This window comes from Rhinolophus sinicus, linkage group LG03 (assembly GCF_036562045.2).
Source record: "Rhinolophus sinicus isolate RSC01 linkage group LG03, ASM3656204v1, whole genome shotgun sequence".
Taxonomy (NCBI): Eukaryota; Metazoa; Chordata; class Mammalia; order Chiroptera; family Rhinolophidae; genus Rhinolophus; species Rhinolophus sinicus.
Window position 1 is genome coordinate 72,979,718 of NC_133753.1, and position 19,782 is coordinate 72,999,499.

The 19,782-nt window shown below is 52.9% G+C and overlaps 1 protein-coding gene across 1 annotated transcript; it reads left to right on the plus strand.

Moving 5' to 3' along the window:
* The first annotated feature begins 570 nt into the window (after window positions 1-570).
* Window positions 571-9,887, plus strand: NFATC4 (nuclear factor of activated T cells 4). The gene is made up of 10 exons (XM_074328083.1): window positions 571-1,000; window positions 2,101-3,196; window positions 4,582-4,744; window positions 5,332-5,531; window positions 5,852-6,024; window positions 6,484-6,624; window positions 7,523-7,578; window positions 7,850-7,976; window positions 8,167-8,748; window positions 9,477-9,887. The coding sequence occupies exons 1-10, from the start codon at window positions 901-903 to the stop codon at window positions 9,542-9,544; spliced, it is 2,706 nt and encodes a 901-aa protein (XP_074184184.1). The 5' UTR covers window positions 571-900; the 3' UTR covers window positions 9,545-9,887.
* Window positions 9,888-19,782: the final 9,895 nt, after the last annotated feature.

Below are 19,782 nucleotides of genomic sequence, written 5' to 3' on the forward strand. Positions count from 1 at the left end.
AATGGTCCCTCTGGGTAGCTGTGACAAGGGCAGCGGTAAAGCCCGGCCTGGATCATCGCCCATCAGGGGCCGTGGACCTATGAACAGTTCCCCAGGACTGCTAAATGTTCTTCACCTTTAGGATGGACAGGAGAGAGGGCAGGAGAAAAGGCTGATTTGGCAGAGCAAAGGCTTCCAGAAGACCCAGGCACGGCGGTCTCGGGCGAGGGACTTCGAAGGAATGGCCTTTCCCTCTTCAGAGCAGCCTGGAGCCACTCTGCACCCTAGAGCCTGCTTGGCCTCAGGCTTGGAGGGAAAGGGAAGAGGTGGTTTTTCCCAACTAGTTACTGGCTGCAGAACTCCAGAACTTAAGAAACGGTCTTTCGTGGACCCTCTACACTGTGGGCGCAGGATGTGGCCCCTTTAAGGCGCTCGGACCCGGAGCCCCAGAACTTAGACTAAGTTGGGGAGTGGTGATGGTAGTGCTCCCTGAGGGAAATGATTGTCACAACTGCGGGCCAATAGGCAGCATTATGGTCGTACCACGCTTGAGGGACCGTTTTCCAATTCAGTTTTGTTCTTTTTTTTTGAGGGGGAGGGACTGGAGAGCGGACCAAGGGAGGGAGGCAGGGTGGGGGAGGACGAGGGGCGCGTGGTTTTCCCATCTCATCCCTGGAGGAGGGGCTGGAGCATCCTGGGCAGCCAATCAGGGAAGGCTGGGGGAGCGCTTTGAAGAAGTTTGGGGGAAAAAAGTTTGGAAAAGTTTCTATAATAACTAGGGGGCGTCCGGAGGGAGGTGGCAGCGGCGGAGGAGGGGGCGTCTCAGAGAAGGGGAGGGAGGGAGCCACGGGTGAAGCGACGGCAGCCTCCTGAGCTCACCCCTCCCACCCAGACCTGGACCTGGGGGCTCTGGCCGGATCCATGGGGGCAGCAAGCTGCGAGGATGAGGAGCTGGAATTTAAGCTGGTGTTCGGGGAGGAAAAGGAGGCCCCCCCGCTGAACGCGGGGGGGCCGGGGGAAGGTTAGTGCGGGGCTGGGATGGGGTCTTGGGGTCAGTGAGGGAAGGGCCTGGGGATCCTGAGACCGGTGACTTTAGGGCAGCGAACTTGCGGGGAGGGGAATGAGGGGTCAGAGGTTGAGGGGAGTCGCGGGGCTCAGGGGTCTGCGGAGGTCTGCCGGGGGCAGGGCACCACTTTCTCCTTTTTAGGTCGTGACTGAGGTGGGGGTGGGGGTGCCGTTGGCTCCGCGCCGCCTCTCGGCTGGGCCGACTGTCACTGGGATGGGGGGCGGGCGGGAACAGCAGTCCTGAGAGCCCCCGGCACCGCCGGGGGAAGGGGAAGTGGGGCTCCGGAGCTTGCCCCTTGCGGACCGAGCCCTGGGCCCGCAGACCCGACGCCGGGGGCCGGGGGCGCTCTTGGGCCCCGTCAGGGCGCCCCTCCCCCTCCCCCGTCTGGCCGCAATGAGAGGCAGATGGCGGGGACTGAGCCGGGGGCGGCGGCCGCCTCTCGCACGAAATCCGTGCGGCCTGCGCCCCCCTCCCCCTCTCCGGGCCGGGCCGGCACGCAGCACCCCCTCCGCTGCACCCCCGCCCCCAGATTGGGGGGAGAGAGGGAGGAGCCACCTCCTCTCGTCACCACTGCCCTGGCGCTCCCCCTCCCCTGGCCACTGTTGCGATGGCAACTGGGGCTCCTGCCAGGGCCGTTTGGGGGTTTGGGAACCGCTGCTAATTGGGTTCATGTGTGAGTCGCCCCCAGCCCAGCCCAGCGTCTCTCTAAACACGCCTCCAGGCCCGGCTCCAGCCCCTCTCGACCTGCCTCCCTCACCGTAAGACCCACCGGGTCTGATACCGAGGTCCCAGGGACGGGGTCTTAGAGTGTGAGGTTCTCCGAGTGGGAAAAAGCCTGGCACATCTGAATCTATCACCTCCACCTCCCGAAGTCCAACTTTGCTTGTCTTTGTGGCCCAGAAAGGCACTCAGAGACCCTTCTTTGCTGAGGAGGGGGTAGCATCCAGGACTTGGGGGGCTGACCACTCAAGGAACCTAGGTATCTTACCCGCTTCTCTCTCTCCCCACGCCTGTGGCATCCCTCTTTCTGTCTCCCTTCCTTCCCATTTTGACAGAACTGGACTCAGAGGATGCCCCGCCATGCTGCCGTCTGGCCCTGGGAGAGCCCCCTCCCTATGGCGCTGCCCCTATTGGCATTCCCCGGCCACCCCCCCCTCGGCCTGGCATGCACTCGCCACCACCCCGCCCAGCCCCCTCACCTGGCACTTGGGAGAGCCAGCCAGCCCGGTCAGTGAGGCTGGGGGGGCCAGGAGGGGGCTCCGGGGGGGCTGGAGGAGGCCGTGTCCTTGAGTGCCCAAGTATTCGCATCACTTCCATCTCTCCCACGCCCGACCCGCCAGCCACACTGGAGGACAACCCTGATGCCTGGGGAGACGGCTCCCCCAGGGATTACCCCCCACCAGAAGGCTTTGGAGGCTACCGAGAGGCAGGGGGCCAGGGCGGGGGCCCCTTCTTCAGCCCGAGCCCTGGCAGCAGCAGCCTGTCCTCGTGGAGCTTCTTCTCGGATGCCTCTGATGAGGCAGCCCTGTATGCTGCCTGCGACGAGGTGGAGTCTGAGCTAAATGAAGCAGCCTCCCGCTTTGGCCTGGGCTCCCCGCTGCCCTCGCCCCGGGCCTCCCCTAGACCATGGACCCCCGATGATCCCTGGAGCCTGTATGGTCCGAGCCCAGGAGGCAGGGGGCCGGAAGATAGCTGGCTACTCCTCAGTGCTCCAGGGCCCACCGCTGCCTCCCCACGGCCTGCCTCTCCATGTGGCAAACGGCGCTATTCCAGCTCCGGAACCCCATCTTCAGCCTCTCCAGCTCTGTCCCGACGGGGAAGCCTGGGGGAGGAGGGGCCTGAGCCACCTCCGCCCCCCCCATTGCCTCTGGCCCGGGACCCTGGTTCCCCAGGCCCCTTTGACTATGTGGGAGCTCCACCAGCGGAGAGCATCCCTCAGAAAACCCGGCGGACTTCCAGCGAGCAGGCATTGGCCCTGCCTCGGTCTGAGGAGCCTGCCTCATGCAATGGGAAGCTGCCTTCGGGAGCAGAGGAGGCTGCAGCTCCCCCAGGGGGTCCTCGGAAGGAGGTGGCTGGCATGGACTACCTGGCGGTGCCCTCCCCTTTGGCTTGGTCCAAGGCTCGGATTGGGGGACACAGCCCCATCTTCAGGTGAGGGTTGTGCAAGGTACTACTGAACCAGGAGGCTCAAGGGATGGGTTTGAACAAAGGTCCTAGTTCTGTGCCCTTGGCATTTCAAAGGACAATCTGCAACTAACTTGGCTGCTGCCATTTACGTAGTTTTAGGGAGAATTAAAAAAACAAACAAACAACACTAAGTTCTACAAACTGATGATGCTTTGCAAAAGGATAAGCATTCTCTATGGACTAATTAGAAAAAGCCCCCCAGCAGCACTGCTTAGGGAAAGGGGGAGTTCCTCCAGGGTGTCCCCTGGCCTCAGCTTTGGGCTGGCACTGGCTGGTACTGGACCATGGGCTGGATTTCAGCCCCACCCTGGGTAGCAGGAAGTCCCCCTTCTGTAACTTAACTTTTAGGGCTTGACTTATGCTTTAAAAGTATAGCTGCTAATTTGAAGTAAAATAGCATATATTTGCAAGTCAAAATTCATATTAAAACAAGTAGTTCTTGCATTCTTCTATCCCTTTTACCCTCAAAGAACCCTGCTTATTTCAATAATCCTAAACCTTTAGATGCCAGATTGAGCTGGCTCCATGCAGAAAAGTTTCCTGGGGAAAGAAACCTTAATACCTGTTCCCCTGGGTTCCTTGTAGGTCAGGGTTTCTCACCCTCACCACTACTGATATTTTGAGCAGGACAATTCATTTTTGTGGGGGCTGTGTTGGGCGTTGTAGGATGGTTTAGCAGCATCCCTGGCCCCTATTAGGTGCTAGTAGCACCTCCTCCCCTAGTTGTGACAACAAATATTCAGACATTGCTGAATATCGCTGGGGCAATTACCAGTTGAGATCCCCTGGCCTAGGGTATCTGGGAGCTCAATATGAGAAAGTTGCCCATCTGTAACCTGCAGCTCCTGAAGGACCTGTCCAGCCCCAAGTGGGTGCTGGCCTGAGAACAGGATGTGCTCAGTCCTGGCTTCTGTCAGTCACTGGCTTGTTGGCCCGCTGTATTCCATCATCTGGGTCTCAGTTTCTTTATTTGAAAAACAAAGGGGTTAATCTCTGAGGTCTTTTCTGGTCTGAAATGGTGCTTCTTTACTGGACTCTTCCCATCCAGGTCTGAGGATTAGGATGGGCTTGGGGTTCCTCTGTATCCAGGTAAACCCTTGCCACCTCAGACCCTGTGCTCAGAGCTGGAAAGGAGGGAGTCTCAGATCTGGTACCATCTTCCACACCCTCATATTGAGGGACTCTGAGGATCCTGTCCCCTATCCCCTTGCTTCTGGGCCTTTGGACTGTTTTATTTCTACAATAATTTCTCTCACACTCACACCCCCTCCTCCATCATATCCCAGGGAGCTGGGACCCAGCGCTGCATCTGAGGCTGCAGATGACCAGTGTTCTTCTCTCCTGCCCAGGACCTCTGCCCTACCCCCGCTGGACTGGCCTCTGCCAAGCCAATATGAGCAGCTGGAGCTGAGGATTGAGGTGCAGCCTAGAGCTCACCACCGGGCCCACTATGAGACAGAGGGCAGCCGAGGTGCTGTCAAAGCTGCCCCTGGTGGTCACCCCGTAGTCAAGGTAAGAGGCAGAGACCAGGCTTGATAGCCTTTCTCTTCTCCAGTCCCCATCCCTGCAGATGGGCTCCAGCTGTGCAGACCCGCCTGTGGCACTGCCCTTTCCCACACTCCCTCTCATCAGTGACCCTGCAGGCAGCCAGGGGGAGGGACTGGAGTTGGAGGAGGAAGGATGCCCTTCAAGGACCCGGATATACTTTCTACTCCTCTGTCCCTCCACCCCCGCTCCACTCATCCCAGGGGACACCAGCCTCATGTCTACTCTGGAAAATGGTGGCCTGCCAGATGTGGGGGAGGGCTTAGGCTGAGGCCAAAGTTCACTGGGAGTTAGGTTGTCTCCCTTGAGTTGGGCGAGTCTCTCTTGGAAGATTTTCCCCTTTGCCCAGCCCAGTTTGGGCCTTATTCCAAGAATAACACCCGAACTCCAGACCACGTTTTCTCCACAACTGGTGCCCAATTCCCCCTGGGAATCCCTTCCAGGATATCCTTTGTCTTTCTCCATCCTCACCCTCTGGTGGACTGAAAACCCAGGGGTGGATGAAGGATGAGACAGTGGGGATTTCAGTTGGGTGGCCTGTCTCCCTCTGCCAGCTCCTTGGCTACAGTGAGAAGCCACTGACCCTGCAGATGTTCATCGGCACTGCAGATGAAAGGAACCTGCGGCCGCATGCCTTCTATCAGGTGCATCGTATCACTGGCAAGATGGTGGCCACGGCCAGCTATGAAGCTGTAGTCAGTGGTACCAAGGTGCTGGAGATGACCCTGCTTCCTGAGAACAATATGGCAGCCAAGTATGTCCTTACTTCACTTCCCCTTAGTCTTCAGGTTTTAGAATGGGTCTTTTCCATGGGGCCTAAGCCAGGCCTACTCTTGCTTTTCTCAGAAGAGCTAGACAATATCCATAGGAGCAGTTTCAGGCCTTCTCACCATCTAGAAGAGGACTTTTGAGGCTGGGAGCACCCCAGAGAGGTCATCTCTGGGTTAAAATAGGCTCCCAGAGAAGGTCTTCAGAGCTTTGGATGGAGGGTGGGGGCTTCTCTCTTGGGGGGGAAGGGGTCATTACCATTCTGGTTTCAGCTTGGAGGGCTTGCCTTCTATTCTTTGCCTTCAGCATTGACTGTGCCGGAATCCTGAAGCTTCGGAATTCAGACATTGAGCTGCGGAAGGGTGAGACAGACATCGGGCGTAAGAACACACGTGTGCGGCTGGTATTCCGGGTACACGTACCCCAGGGCAGCGGGAAGGTCATCTCTGTGCAGACAGCGTCGGTGCCCATCGAGTGCTGTGAGCAAAGAGGCCCTACGCCATCTCTCTGTCTCTTGCAACACTCTTGTCTGTGTGTCTGTTCACCCACCACCTCTGCATAGCATCCTGTGCCCCGTCTGTCCTGGGTAGCCCGACAAAGGACTTAGCCCTTATTTCTTTCCTGGAGGGTTGGGGGAAATGTTCTAATTTGTCCCTGCTGCAGACTCTGTCTCTGGGCTGGACCAGAGTGGCCATGTCTTCCCTGTGTCCTGGGTGGCCCTGTGCACTTGTTTGGGTAACACTCTGGACTGCTCTGTTCACTTTTCTCTCTGCCCGGGTGTCTCTTTACATGGTTGGTGCCACCCCAGGGACTCTATTGGTTTACTTGTGTGTCTGCTGGTGAGGAGGGCTCCTCCAAGGCCCTGTGATAGTTATTCCAAGGAAGTGGGGGCAGAGGCTGTCCTCTCCATACCCAGCCCAGCCTGCACTGCTCTGCAGCCCAGCGCTCAGCCCAGGAGCTGCCCCAGGTGGAGGCCTACAGCCCCAGTGCCTGCTCCGTGAGAGGAGGAGAGGAGCTAGTGCTGACTGGCTCCAACTTCCTGCCAGACTCCAAGGTGGTGTTCATAGAGAGAGGCCCTGGTGAGTACCCACTGGGAAGGGGAGGGCAGTCAGGTGAAAGATCTCTGGCCCTGTCACTAAACTAGCTAGTTGAGCCTCGGTTTCTTTCTCTGTAAAATGGGGCAGATAGATTGTACTTCTTCTTGTTCTGTCTGCTTCACGGGCACGACAGCAATCTACAATATTCAGGATGGTGAACAAATGTAAGAAATATGCGTTCTATTTATTAAAGAAGAGTCGGCTTTAAGATCATTGACCCCCGTTGTGGATAGGGTCCATGAGGAGACGGGAAAAGTTGGCTTACACCCTCACAGCCCCACACGGAGCCCCTCCTGAGTATAGGCCTGGCAGTACAGCTCTGATTACGAGAGTCTATGAGGTACCCCAAGAGGTACCCCAAGGGGAGACTGAGGGACCCAGGTGTGCACCCACCAGCCAGAGGCCTTTGCTCTTTCCTAACCCTGACCACTAAGAGCCCTAGCCCCTGTACTCAAATATAGCACTCTGGGACCATGTCAAAGCAGATTTAGAGGGGCTGGGTCATGAGACTTGAGGTCTCATTGCCTTCCTTCAAACTGGGACCCTTTCCTACCCTCGAACTTCCTCCTAGCGCTCTTATGGGTGTTTGGAGTTGGTGGGAGGGTTCAAGAGTTGCTTCTGTCACCTGCTCCCTCTGGTTTCTAGGCTGGCCCTGCCCTTTCTCTTGGTCTCAGTTTGCTCCTCTATTTCCTACAGACAGTTTTAAACCCTACCTCTTCCATTTGATTGAGTAAACACGCAGTGGGCTCCTTTGTGAGCAAAGCCTTCTAGGGGTCTTCTGAGTCTGGCCTTGGCTCTAGCAGGAGAGGAAATGGCAGGAAACTGGTCAGGGCACAGGGGCCCTGGAGCTGGGCTGGAGCTGTCTGTTCCTCCTGTACAGATGGAAAGCTGCAATGGGAGGAGGAGGCCACCGTGAACCGGTTGCAGAGCAATGAGGTACCAGTGTCACTGGGGTGCCTACCCTGGGGGCGGGGCAGGGGAGAAGTCAGGGAATTCCCAGCTATGTCCCTTGCCCATGGGAATGGACCCCAGAATCGACCTGTTCTTTTCCGGAGGAGGTAATCTGGCCACTCTGGAGGCAGGTTCACCTCCAGGAAGTGAACTTTGCACATGGAAAATGCTAGGAGGTGGAGTTTGGTTACTTGGAAGGGCTAGGCTGAGCCTAGGTCCCTGAGGGCTCCCTGCCTCATCCTCTGCTCCTCCCCAGGTGACACTGACCCTGACTGTCCCTGAGTACAGCAACAAGCGGGTGTCCCGGCCTGTCCAGGTCTACTTTTATGTCTCCAACGGGCGCAGGAAGCGCAGCCCTACCCAGAGTTTCAAGTTTCTGCCTGGTGCGCTCTAGGACAGCCCATGGTGGGGTGTGGGGATATGGGAGCTGCAGCAGGGCAGAGGGTGCCATGCCCCCATAGTGAGGGGTCAGGGGATGGAGGACACCTGGGGATGGGAAGGTAGATGGAGGGTGTGCAGTGGGGAGCCTGCCAACCTTCTCACCAGTGTGTCCTCCTGCTTCCCATCATCCAGTGATCTTCAAGGAGGAGCCCCTACCGGACTCATCTCTTCGGGGCTTCCCTTCAGCATCGGCCCCCCCCTTTGGCACTGACATGGACTTCTCACCACCCAGGCCCCCCTACCCCTCCTATCCCCACGAAGACCCTGCTTATGAAACTCCTTACCTGTCAGAAGGCTTCAGCTATGGCACCCCCCCTCTGTACCCTCAGACGGGGCCCCCACCATCCTACAGACCTGGCCTTCGGATGTTCCCTGAGACTGGGGGTACCACAGGTTGTGCCCGCCCACCTCCAGTATCTTTCCTTCCCCGGCCCTTCCCTAGTGACCCCTATGGGGGACGGGGCTCCCCTTTTCCCCTGGGGCTGCCATTCCCTCCTCCAGCCCCCTTTCGGCCTCCTCTGCCTTCCTCCCCACCGCTGGAAGCCCCCTTCCCTCCCCAGAGTGGTGTTCATCCCCCACCTGCTGAGGGGTACAATGAGGTAGGGCCAAGCTATGGCCCTGGGGAGGGGGCTCCGGAGCAGGAGAAATCCAGGGGTGGCTACGGCAGCGGCTTCCGAGACAGTGTCCCTATCCAGGGTATCACGCTGGAGGAAGGTGGGTGTGGGACTGGGGGCTGCAAGTGTGAGTGTGTGCAAGAGATTGCTCTGTATGTTTGCTGAGGGCTGGAGCTTGGCTTCCCAGAGATTGGGCATCCTTGATCCCTTGGGGCCAGTTGGAGGGTCTCAGGAGGCAAGTTCTTGATGCATGTGGCCATCTGAACTTGGCTAACTTAATTCTGAAGAGTGCATGGAGTCTCTGCCCCAACCCTTCTCTTGCCTCTGCCCCAGATCACAAAATCTCAGGCTAGAAGTGCTTTCAAGATCATTCAATCGAGCTCCCCAGTTTGCAGATTTAGGCACTGGATTTCAGAGAGGAGCAGCAGCTTACTGAGGTCCCAGTCAAGCACATTTTCCCTTGTGTGACCTTCCCCTAGACATGGGGACTGGGGTTAGGATTGGTGATGAGGAAACTTCATATTTTGCCCCTCCTTCCTCCCACTGGCTACACCCACCTCTGGCCCTGCCGACAGCGATTGCCCTGGCATTGTAGGCTGCTGAGCCAGCATGAGAGGGCTGGGATGGCAGCCTGGGAGCCCACATGGATGGAACTGAGCAAGATTTGATTTGGAGCAGGTGTCAAGATTCCTTGGGCAAAGTGAGGCCAAGTGGAGGAGGAGCCTAGAGACATCTTAGACTGAGGCCTGCCTGGAATGGATTGGGGGTCTCTGTTAAAGGAGGGGAGTTGCCCTTAGCCCCCATCTCTCAACTGTCCCTCCTTTACAGTGAGTGAGATCATTGGCCGAGACCTGAGTGGCTTTCCTGCACCTCCTGGAGAAGAGCCTCCTGCCTGAACCCAGCGCCTGGCAATCCCAGCTCTTGCCCCGCCCCCAGCCCTGCCCACTCTCCCTTCATCCTGGGGTGGTGGTTCCAGAAGCTTGGGGCCAATCTCGTTTTTGCCCCCCAGCTTTTGCCTTCTCTCCCCTGCCCTCCCGCCCCTCCCCTAGCTGAGGTGTGGCCCCCTGGGCCTGGTGCTGCCATGGAGGGAGGGGCAGAGCACGGAGGACTGGGATGGGTGGAGACTGAGGCTGGCTGTGAGGATTGACTGGAGCGAAGGCTGTGTCTCTAGATTGTGTACAGGCCGCCGTGCTGGGAGGCTGGGGACAGGTGGATGGGTAATAAACTGCTCACTGATGAGTGCTTCATGCTCTAGAACTCTGTGGAGAGAGAGATGGGGCAGCTCACTCCAGCCCTGGCCGGAGGAGGCTTAGAGGTTGGAAAGAGATGGGATGTGGCTGGGATCATTGCACCCCAAATAACTGCTCAGTGCAGGGAGCTGGGGAGGGTTTGAAGGGGCTCCAGAGGCTCCTTGACTGGGTTGAGGGCGGGGCCAGAGCTCCAGTAGGCCTCTGTCCCTTGAGGATTCAGAGTCCGGTAGGGCCTTTGGGATGGTGCCCAGGAATCTGGGTATTTTCAAGTTCCTTTCTCTTGCCACCACCCAGATGATTCTGATTCATAACCAAGGTCAGGAAACACCAGTCTAGTCCTGCCTCATTTACAAAGGAGGAATCCGAGACTCAGGGAAGGAAAGGGCTTGTCCAAGGTCACATAGCCAATCAGTTGCAGGTTAGATGCTGTATTCCTGAGCTGCTGCCCCCAGCTCACCCTGACGCATGCTGCCTAGGCCCCTAAAGCTTATTTCCCTGGACTAGGGCTGCGGGTGAGGGAGGGCTGGCATGGGTCCATCCACAATCTGGATTCTCCCACCCTTGGGGACTGTGAAAACATTCTGGAAAGATCTGTGCTTCAGAGGTAGACTGCAGGAAGCCAAGCAGCCAGCCTCTCCAGCAGCCCTGAGTGCCACCTGCCCTGGGGCTCAGGGCATTTTATGCGCCCCCGGCCTATCCCGCAGGTATGCCCACATGTAACCACTGATAGGCCTGTGCTGAAAACTGGTTTGTCTCATCTTGATGGCCTGTGGGGCCAAGTCCCTAGTGGGTTGGGGAAAGTCAAACCTTGTCAGCTCTGCTTACTTGGAGCCTGGCACACAGTAGGCACTAAGTACCACTATCCTGAGTTGCTAGGCCTGGCTGCAGGGGGCCATACCCAAAACAGACTCAGGGAGTTGGTGCTTAGGAAACTGTGCTCAGCTCAAGGCTGGTGGGGCCTCTCTATGTCCAGTGGCTCCAGACAGGTGTGGCAAGTACCCATGTGTTCAGGGATGGGTGTGACAGAATCTAACTCTGGAATGGAGGACAAGAAAACCAGGATGACCCCTGGTAACAATGAATTGTCTTTATCTTCCTGAACACAAACTGCTGTGAACCAAACTGACATCAAGTGATCAGCTCAATGGGCCTTGGCTGCTTTTCAAAGACACCCTCCAGCAGGGGCCAGAGTCATTATCCTATAATCGCCATGTCCGGAGGGACCCTGGGGTACATATCATACCTAGCATTCAGCTCCCCCCCGCCCCGCCCGCCACCAACCCCCAAGATCTCTGGTGGGTCAGTTTCATGAATGAAAAGGTGTAGTGGTGGGGACTCACTGACTCCTAAGGCAGACAATTTCATTTTCTGCCAGGCTACTGCCGTTCATTCGTTGCCAGACATTTATCAAGCAGCTACTAAGTGCCAGCCAATGGGTCCTGGAGGACCTCAGCCTCATGGGGCAACAGTAAGTCAACAGCTCGTTATAACTCAACAGTTCAACTCAGTAAATATTTCTTCTAGTATGTCAGGTCTTCAGGGGGCAGTGAACAATTTCATTATGGGGTGCAGAAGGAGCAGAGAGCAGGGGTGGCGTCCAGCTGTGGGGGCTTCAGGGAACTTCAAGAGCGACTTCTAGATGGAGACCTGAAGCATGACGCAACTGACCAACCCCAAAGCGGAAAAAGGCAGACCAGGCAGAGCCACCAGAAGGGGCCAGGTCCTGGAGGAGAGAAGCAAACACGGAAGGCTGGCAGACAGAGGGCTTGTCACACTTGGAGGAACAAGAGAGGTTCTGTGTGATGGGAGTGGGAGGCAGATTAAGTTCTGGAAGTGGGGAGCTCTGAGGAAGGACTGGAGAGGAAAGCAGGGGTTGGATTCTGAGGGGCTTCATAGCCACGCTGGGGACTTTAGAGTTATCCAAGGATGATGAGGGCTTTCCCACTAGATGGTAGGCCTTAAGCTGGGAGTGACACAGTAGACTCGCATGAAGTTCCTCCTCTGGCTGAGCTGACATCTGCTTCCATGTGACTGCTCTGCAAGACTTGTTCTGGGCCCTCACTGCACAGGCCTAACCCCTCTTCCCATTAGAATTCTGATGTGGGTTGGCCTCCCAGGGTCATTGTCTCTTCCCAGGATCCCTACAGACATCTTGCTCCCTGAGGCTGGAGTTGGGAGAGGAGAAGGATGCTGGATCTTTAGCTGATGCCAGAAAAGACTTCCTTGGCCAGGGTTTCTCAGAGTGTGGTCTGAGGGTTACTTGCGTTTGAATCACTAGGTGGTGTGGGTGGTGGAGGAGGTTGCTTTGTTTTGTTTTGTTTTTTAACTTCGATTCCTAGGCAACCCTTGACCTTCTCAATGATATTCTCTGGGGGAAAGGCCTAGGGCACTCCACTTTAAAGAGTACCCTAGGTGAGTCTTCAGCACAGGAAGGTTTGAGAGCTAGAATCACTTATCAATTATGTGTCAGTCTTTCCCACTCGAAGCTAAAATAGCCCAGATCTTGTCTGGGCTGCTGTGCGTGGAGGGTCACCTGGAAAAGTGTACTTAGGGGAGGGGAAGGGCACACACATTCCTGACATTGCAGCTCATCTCTTCCCTCGGCTGGCCCTGTCTTGCTTCTTCATCTAAGGTCTCAGGGACAACCTGGAAGCCTGATGCAGGGGCAGCTGCCTCTGGAGTCTCCTTCTCTGGCTGGAACTCTGGGCCTCCAAGATGTATGGGGAAGGCAGAGTGGGGAGCACTGTTGGGTTTTGGGCTCTGCTTGGTGCGGGTTCCGTGGCGCCTTGGAGCTTGCCCCCAGACCAAGGCTGCAGAGAAGTGGCATCTTGCACACTTCCTGGAAACTGCAGGTGTGGAAAGCGCACAGTGGTTGGGCTGCTTTTTTTGGGAGCTGGTTTTAGTAGCCTCAGTGTCTGATTGCTCACTTAGCCAACTCCCCACAAAGTCCTCCAGGGCCCTGCTCTATGCCAAACCCTGTACTGGGGCGAGGAACATGGGCATCACAGGGGGGCCTTGCCCTGAAGGATCAGACAATCTAGTCACTAGCGGAAGAGACCTTCCTATCTGGAGATGGGGATTCCATCTGAGCTGTCTGAGAGACAGAAACCGATATGTTGCTATGGAAACAATGGGGCGGAGCCAAAGGAGGAGGATCAAAGAACATTTTACACAGACAGGTGATTTTGAACTGGGTCTTTAAGGAGGAGTGGGAGTTTTTTGGGTAAACAAGATAGGGAGGAGAGAGGGGTTCATGCCTAGGAGTTAAAGTGGATGAGGTCAAGACCAGACATGTGGGAAGGAATCACACTTAGGATGCTTCAATAGGCCATGCTGAGGAGTGTGAATAATACCGAGTCATTCACTCATTTGGTCAAGGGCCTACAGGCGTGTGTGTGTGTGTGTGTGTGTGTGTGTGTTAAGATTTAGAAGCTGTGTGGAGAGTTAGTGGCAAGGAGACCAGAAAGAAAGGTTTTGTATTATTTCACGCAAGAGAAGTCTGGGCTGTAGCTACTGCTTAGCTCAGCTAAACAGGATGAGCTATTTCTAACAGGGACTAGGAAAGGTCCTTGGCTGGAGTCCTAATTCAGCCAACTATCTGTGTGATCTCTAGCACATCCCACATCTAACTGGGTCCTACTACCACATATAAAAGTTTAGTGAGCTCCTACTACGTGCCAGCCTCTGTGCTAACTACTGGGGCGAGAACAGTAAATGAGACAAACATGGTTCCTTCCTTCATGGAACTCAAGGATTAATAGGTAATTATGGAACAACATGTAGTGGTGAGGAAGTACTGGCGACTTTGGGACCTCACAGAAAGGTCACTGAATCTGTCTTCTCCCTCTTCTTGGCAATGGAGGATGACCATATTTTGAGAAAATTTGTTGGACTAATCTCTTTGAGGGGGAGACAAGATGTTCTCTGAAAGGAATCGATTTTCCCAATGTGAGTTATCCTGGATGAAGAACATCCAGGGTCAGGAACAGTGGATTTGTCACTCAGGCCTTGGATAGAGTTTGAAGGAGCATCTCTCTCTCTGTTTCTCTCTCTTGGGCCTGAACCCTGAGGAAGCTATTAAGTTGGTGCAAAAGTAATTGTTTAAAAGGTTAAATATTATTGCAGAAACCGCGATTGCTTTTGCACCAGCCTAATAATTAGCCCTGAGTGTGTCCAAGTGGCCTCTCCCACAGTGAGGCAGGATCCTGGCAGAGTAGGAAGCCAGGGGCAAAGGTGGGGCAAGGTGGGGCAAGGTGGCGTCTCTATGACTCGGTGGCACTCCACTTTTATGTTCCTCTGAGTAATTCCTTTTAGCTCTTTTTGAATGTCTTAGTTTCCTAGGGCTGTCATAACAGCGCCACACACTGGGTGGCTTAAAAACAATAGAAACCTATTCTCTCATAACTCAGGAGGCCAGAAATCTGAAATCAATTTGTTGGCAGAGTTGGTTTCTTCTGGAGGCTCTGAGGGAGAATCTGTTCCCGTCCTCTCTCCTAGCTTCTGATGGTTGCTTGTAGAAGCATCATTCTAATCTCACCCTCTGTCATCACATGGAAGTCTTTCTTGTATCTCCTCCTACCTGTGTCTCTGTGTCCAAATTTTCCATATAATGACATCAGTCATTGGATTTAGGGCCTACCCTAAATCCTAGAGAAGAGAGACCCTCTTCCTTCCCAGTGGGACCTGGCTGAGCTTCAGGTCTTGCTTAGCTGTGCCCTGGGGTAGGGGGTTGGCCCCTCCCCACAGATTGCCCTGGGGGGAACAGTGCCCAGTTTATCACCCAGGAGTGCTAGGAAGGTGACTGACACCAGGGGGCAGCAGTCACAAGGTGGAGGGTGGGGTGGGAAAACAGGAGAAGAAAGGGTAGAAAGAGCAATGTCTCCATTCCTGTTTGAACTTGACAATGCAGATCGTCTTCTGCAGTTGCTCAGACCACTCCTGGAAGACTGGTTCCCGATATTAGAATCATCAGTCTTTCAGCCCTTAGTAATCATACATTTGCCTTGCTAATTGTATTTTTAGGGAGCTTTCCCTGTCTCCCCTACTAGACTGTAAGGTCCTAAAGAGCAGAGACAGTGTTTATATTTATAACTCTTTGTATCTCCTTACACAGATACAAAGAGTTATAATGAATAATAAAATTTGCCATTTTTGTGCTGCATGTTAGGGGAGTGCTTTACGTGTTTTAATGCCAAGTTTGCTGCAATCCCAAACCAAGGCTCAGAGACATTTGTTAAGAACAGCAGCAACAGAAGTAAATAACACTTAGGGAGTGCTCACTCTGCTCCCCGTGCCTCATCAACACCTTTACATAGCTCATTTCATTTAAACCTCTCCCAACAATCCTCAGGAGTTGCTCCTATTACTATCCCATTTTATAGATGAGGAAACTGAGACACAGACGGCTTAAGTAATGTCTAGAGTCATATAGCTCCCCAGCGACGGAGCTACGATTTGAAGGCTATCTCCTAACACCAGGTCCAGCGATCTTTTCTACAATACTGCAGCCAATTTCTTCTCACCTGGGTGAAATCAGATTAAAAGTAAACACCTAGTAAAGTACAGCATAGGGAATATAGTCAATAATGTTATAATAACGATGTACTGTGTCAGATGGATACTAGACTTATCGGAGTGATCACTTTGTAAGGTATATAAATGTCTAATTGCTCTGTGTAGATCTGAAACTAATACAATATTGTGTGTCAACTGTAATTGAAAAATCAATTTGAAAAAGAAAGTAAACGTCCAGGGCTACCTGCAAATGATGCAGCCAGACAACCCAGAGATTGAACTTGAGACTTTTAATGAAAAGTCCTGGGATTCACGCTTGCGTTTGGAAATCGTTCACTTCTTAAATAGTAAAACTACGTAAGTAGGGGTTGGACTGGTCTGAACAGTGCCTGCGCTCCCGTTCAGTTCTAACACTCCAGGAGTTTATGTCACAAATAACACTGTGCAGAGGCCCCTGCAGAAGGTGATCTTCCCACAGGGTTGCCAGATAAAACAAGGGAAGGCAAGTGCCACCTCCCTCATCCCCCGCTGAACGGGCAGAGTGGGGAAGGGGTATGCAGGCTGGGTGTATGTGGAGACAGGGAGGAGAACTGAGCCCCTTTCCCCTCCATTCTTTAGGTTCCTTAAAGATGTTGCTCGGACTCAGAGAGAAGTCTTCGTTCCTTGTCCCCTTGGTGGTAGAAGGCAGAGAAAGAAAGCAGACCAACGTTTTGGTGTGCCTGTTACCTGGCCAGCCCCCGTACGCAGGCTGTGTACACAATGCCATTGTACATAGATTCAACCAAGTGCTGAAACGCTTCATTACCCCTCACATGAGTGATGATGTAGAGCACGAAAGGTTTTTCCAAGACAGGGGAGATTAAGTTTCAATTCCATTTCGGGTTATTTTTGCATTATTTTCTCCATGCTGAGAATTCTAACACTTCCTAACTGAGTACCCCCGTGGCTGCTGACCATAGTCTCACCTGGTCCTCCAGCTTTGAGTGGATCTGGCTACACTCCATTTCCTGCCTCCGTCAGATTCCCCACTCTTGTTTCTTTGAGGTTGTACTTGGTCAGCGTGACCTTCTCTGGCTCTCCCAGGATGTAACACACTGTCACCAAAATTCTCACTGGCTTAATTGTTCATTAGCTACCCAGCATGCCATCCCATTGTGCAATTGGCACTACTAATTCATTATTTCACAAACATTCTTTTTAAAAGGAATATAGAACTGCAGGGAAAACTGTTGGTCTCTGCTCGGATGAAAAAGGCATGTACGACAAAGACCTGTCCTCACAGAGACTGCCACTGTGCAGGAGTTTGTCATATAACCACAGTGATTTGTTCACAAAGGATTTCTTACCACTGGGCATCCCAGAGGCCCCACCACTCTCTATTGCTCATCGCAGGCTCTCCTCACCCAGCAGGTCTCCTGCCTGGCTACTGTTTGTGAACTCTGTCTTCTAGCATTTCTGGTGATAACAATGGAGGACAGTATGTAATGAGGTCAAATGTGTCCCACAGATCACTCAGCTGCTTGTCCCTGAGAGGTGACCTGAGGCACTGAAATGTGGCACACAAGCAATTTTTGTTACTAAAAATAGTTTAAATGTTGAAGCTACTTGTCTTAGTTTCCTTGGGCTGCCATAACAAATTACCACAAACTGAGTGGTTTAAAACAACAGAACTTTATTCTCTCCCAGTTTGGGAGGCCAGAAGTCCAATTTCAAGGTGTTGGCAGGGCCGTGCTCCCTCTGCAGGCTCTAGAGAAGAATTCTTGCTTGTCTCTTCCAGCTTCTGATAGCTCCCGTCCATCAGGCTTGTTCCTTTCCGGCATTACTCCAGTTTCCGTATTCATCTTCCTATGGTCTTCTCCTCTGTGTCTCTGTGTCTTTTCCTCTTCTTACAAGGACACTGGTCATTATTGGATTCAGAGCCCACTCTAATCCAGTATGACCTCATCTTAATTAATTACAACTGCAAAGACTCTATTTCCAAATAATGTCACGTTTTGAGGTTCCACGTGGACATGAATTTTTGGGGGGACACTATTCAGCCCACTATATTAGTGAATGATTCTTCTAAAGGAAATAGAGCATTTTTTAAGTTTATGCCTATAGAAATGTCACTCACACTTGTATTCTAATATGCTTTATTGAGTGAACGACCAGTAACATTATAACTACTAGGGATTTTTCACAACTGTGGCTATACTCAGAGAGTGTATCTGGCATGTGAATTCTCCAGTGTGGGAGGAGGGGGAACAAGGGGAAAGGTTGGGGACAGCTGGTAAATATAGTGAGTACTACTTGGTCAGAGAAGAGGTTAAAATGGCCACGAAAGGCTTTAGAAGGAAGTGGGAAGTAGTGTTTGATTGAGACCTTAAACTGCAGATAGGGTTTAGATGGGTGGAGAGGAAGTGAAAGAACAGCATGGTCAAAGTTCAGAGATTCCATGTGTGATGCAGAGCGGCCTGCGGGGTCTCTGGTCCCGCTCCCCACATAAGAACGCAGGATATGCTGAGGCCAAAACGGAACACCCACGGAGCCACAGATAGGGGAGTCATACCACTATAGTCTCGCTGGCGGCTGGGTTGGAGACACAGGAAGGAGGAGCCACCCTCACTCTGCTGCTTGCAGGCTCAGCCACCATCTTCTTGCTAGCTCCCATTTTCTGCTAGCGAAGCCACGGCAGTTATATTAGTGGCCAGTGGCTCACTGGTTACAGCTGACGGCCAACTAGCCACAGCTGACGGCCATCTACTACCTGAGCCAGAACCCCCCCACGTGAGGCCAAGAGCCTGGAAACTGCTCTCTGGGGCTCTGTCCCCACACCATGACATACTGATGGAAAGCAAATGACCAGTGTGGTGAAGAGTGAATTTGGGTTTGGGGAGTATCAGACTGGGCTGAGAGATCAGACATAGTCCTGTAAGCTGGTAGAACCACAGTGTTCAAATCATATCAACTGATTTTATAGCTTATATTTTGCACTTGCTGTAAGATTTCCTTTGAGTAATAATAACAACAACAACAACACTAAGAGCTAATGATTATCAAGTGTTTATTATGCACATAAGTATCTATGTGCCTTATCTCATTTAATGCCCCCCAATCTCCCATCTCCTTGACTAGGTAGTACGATCGTCTTCTCTTTAAAGATGAGGAAGCTGAGATTCTTACGGCTGGGATGCAGTCTCTCGGCCGCAGATATCAGAGCCTATGCTTTGAATCGTTATATTCAACTGCTGTTGTCAAATGGGTTCCATGGAAAATAATACTGGGAAACCACTGCTGGGAGTTGCTAAAAATGTGGAAATGGTAAGCTCATGCCACAGAGAGAGTGGTGTTCTTCAATTAACTGGGGATCTGGATTCAGAGTCAAATCAGGGTTTGGGGTTGTGGGTTGGGGTGGGGTGACGGTCTGGTGGCTGGCAGACCAGTTTGAAGGTCATTTCAGTAGCCTAAGCAAGGGTGGTGTCTGTGGCATCTGAATCAAATAAGTCTCATCGGATAAGGAGAAGAAGTGGTGAGTGATTTGCTTGTGCAAAATACTAATCTAAGCGCCCCACCACTTCCCTCTTAGAAATTGTGAGAGCTTAGAAAAGCTCTACTGTGTGGAGCTTTGAGTCTCAGTGTTAACACAGTGTTAAAAAAAAAAAAGAAGAAGGGCCCTCATGTAAACTATGGATTTTGGGTGGTAGTGATGTGCCAATGTTGGTTCATCTGTTGTAATAAAAGTATCACTCTAGGGCAGGATGTCACTAGTGAGGGACGCTGTGCGTGTGTGGAGGTGGGCAGCATATGGGAACTCTTACTTTATGCTCAATTTGCTAGGAACCTAAAACTGCTCTAAAAAGAAAGTCTATATGTTAAAAAAAAAAAAAAAAAGAGGGGGTAATGGTTACTGAGGAAATACTGATAAATAAAGTTAATATTTTTTAACTGCAAGACTTACATCACTCCTTTTCCTTCCTAACACTTAATATAATTACAATGAGATAATTATGCCATTATTTGTTCACCTTCTAGACATAGGCTCCATGAGACCAGGGACCATGAGCACTGATGTATCTCCAGCACCTAGAGTAGAGTTTGGCACATGGTAGGCCCTCCATACTTACCAATTGAAGGAAAAAGAAATCAATCTTGTAAGTCTTGTAAGACTTGATGATTGATTGGATGAGAGAGCGGGCGGAGGGCCATAGCTTTGGAGTGGCTTTAATTAGTCATACTCTTGCTTGAGACACTCCCTTCCCCCCCCACACACACACACCTTTAAAGCTCCCCACAGCCTACTCTGCTTTGTTTGTCTTGTGATGGCCTCTGACCTCTGCAGCCCCCACTTGACCAGTTTTGCCCCCCACCTTAACCTCAGTGGCTTTCAG

Excerpts from the sequence above, each read along its gene's own strand:
- NFATC4 (XM_074328083.1), top strand. The coding sequence starts at position 901 with ATGGGGGCAGCAAGCTGCGAGGATGAGGAGCTGGAATTTAAGCTGGTG. Across the intron at positions 5,532-5,851 it reads GAGAACAATATGGCAGCCAA|CATTGACTGTGCCGGAATCC; the intron begins GTATGTCCTTAC and ends CTTTGCCTTCAG. Across the intron at positions 7,977-8,166 it reads GAGTTTCAAGTTTCTGCCTG|TGATCTTCAAGGAGGAGCCC; the intron begins GTGCGCTCTAGG and ends CCCATCATCCAG.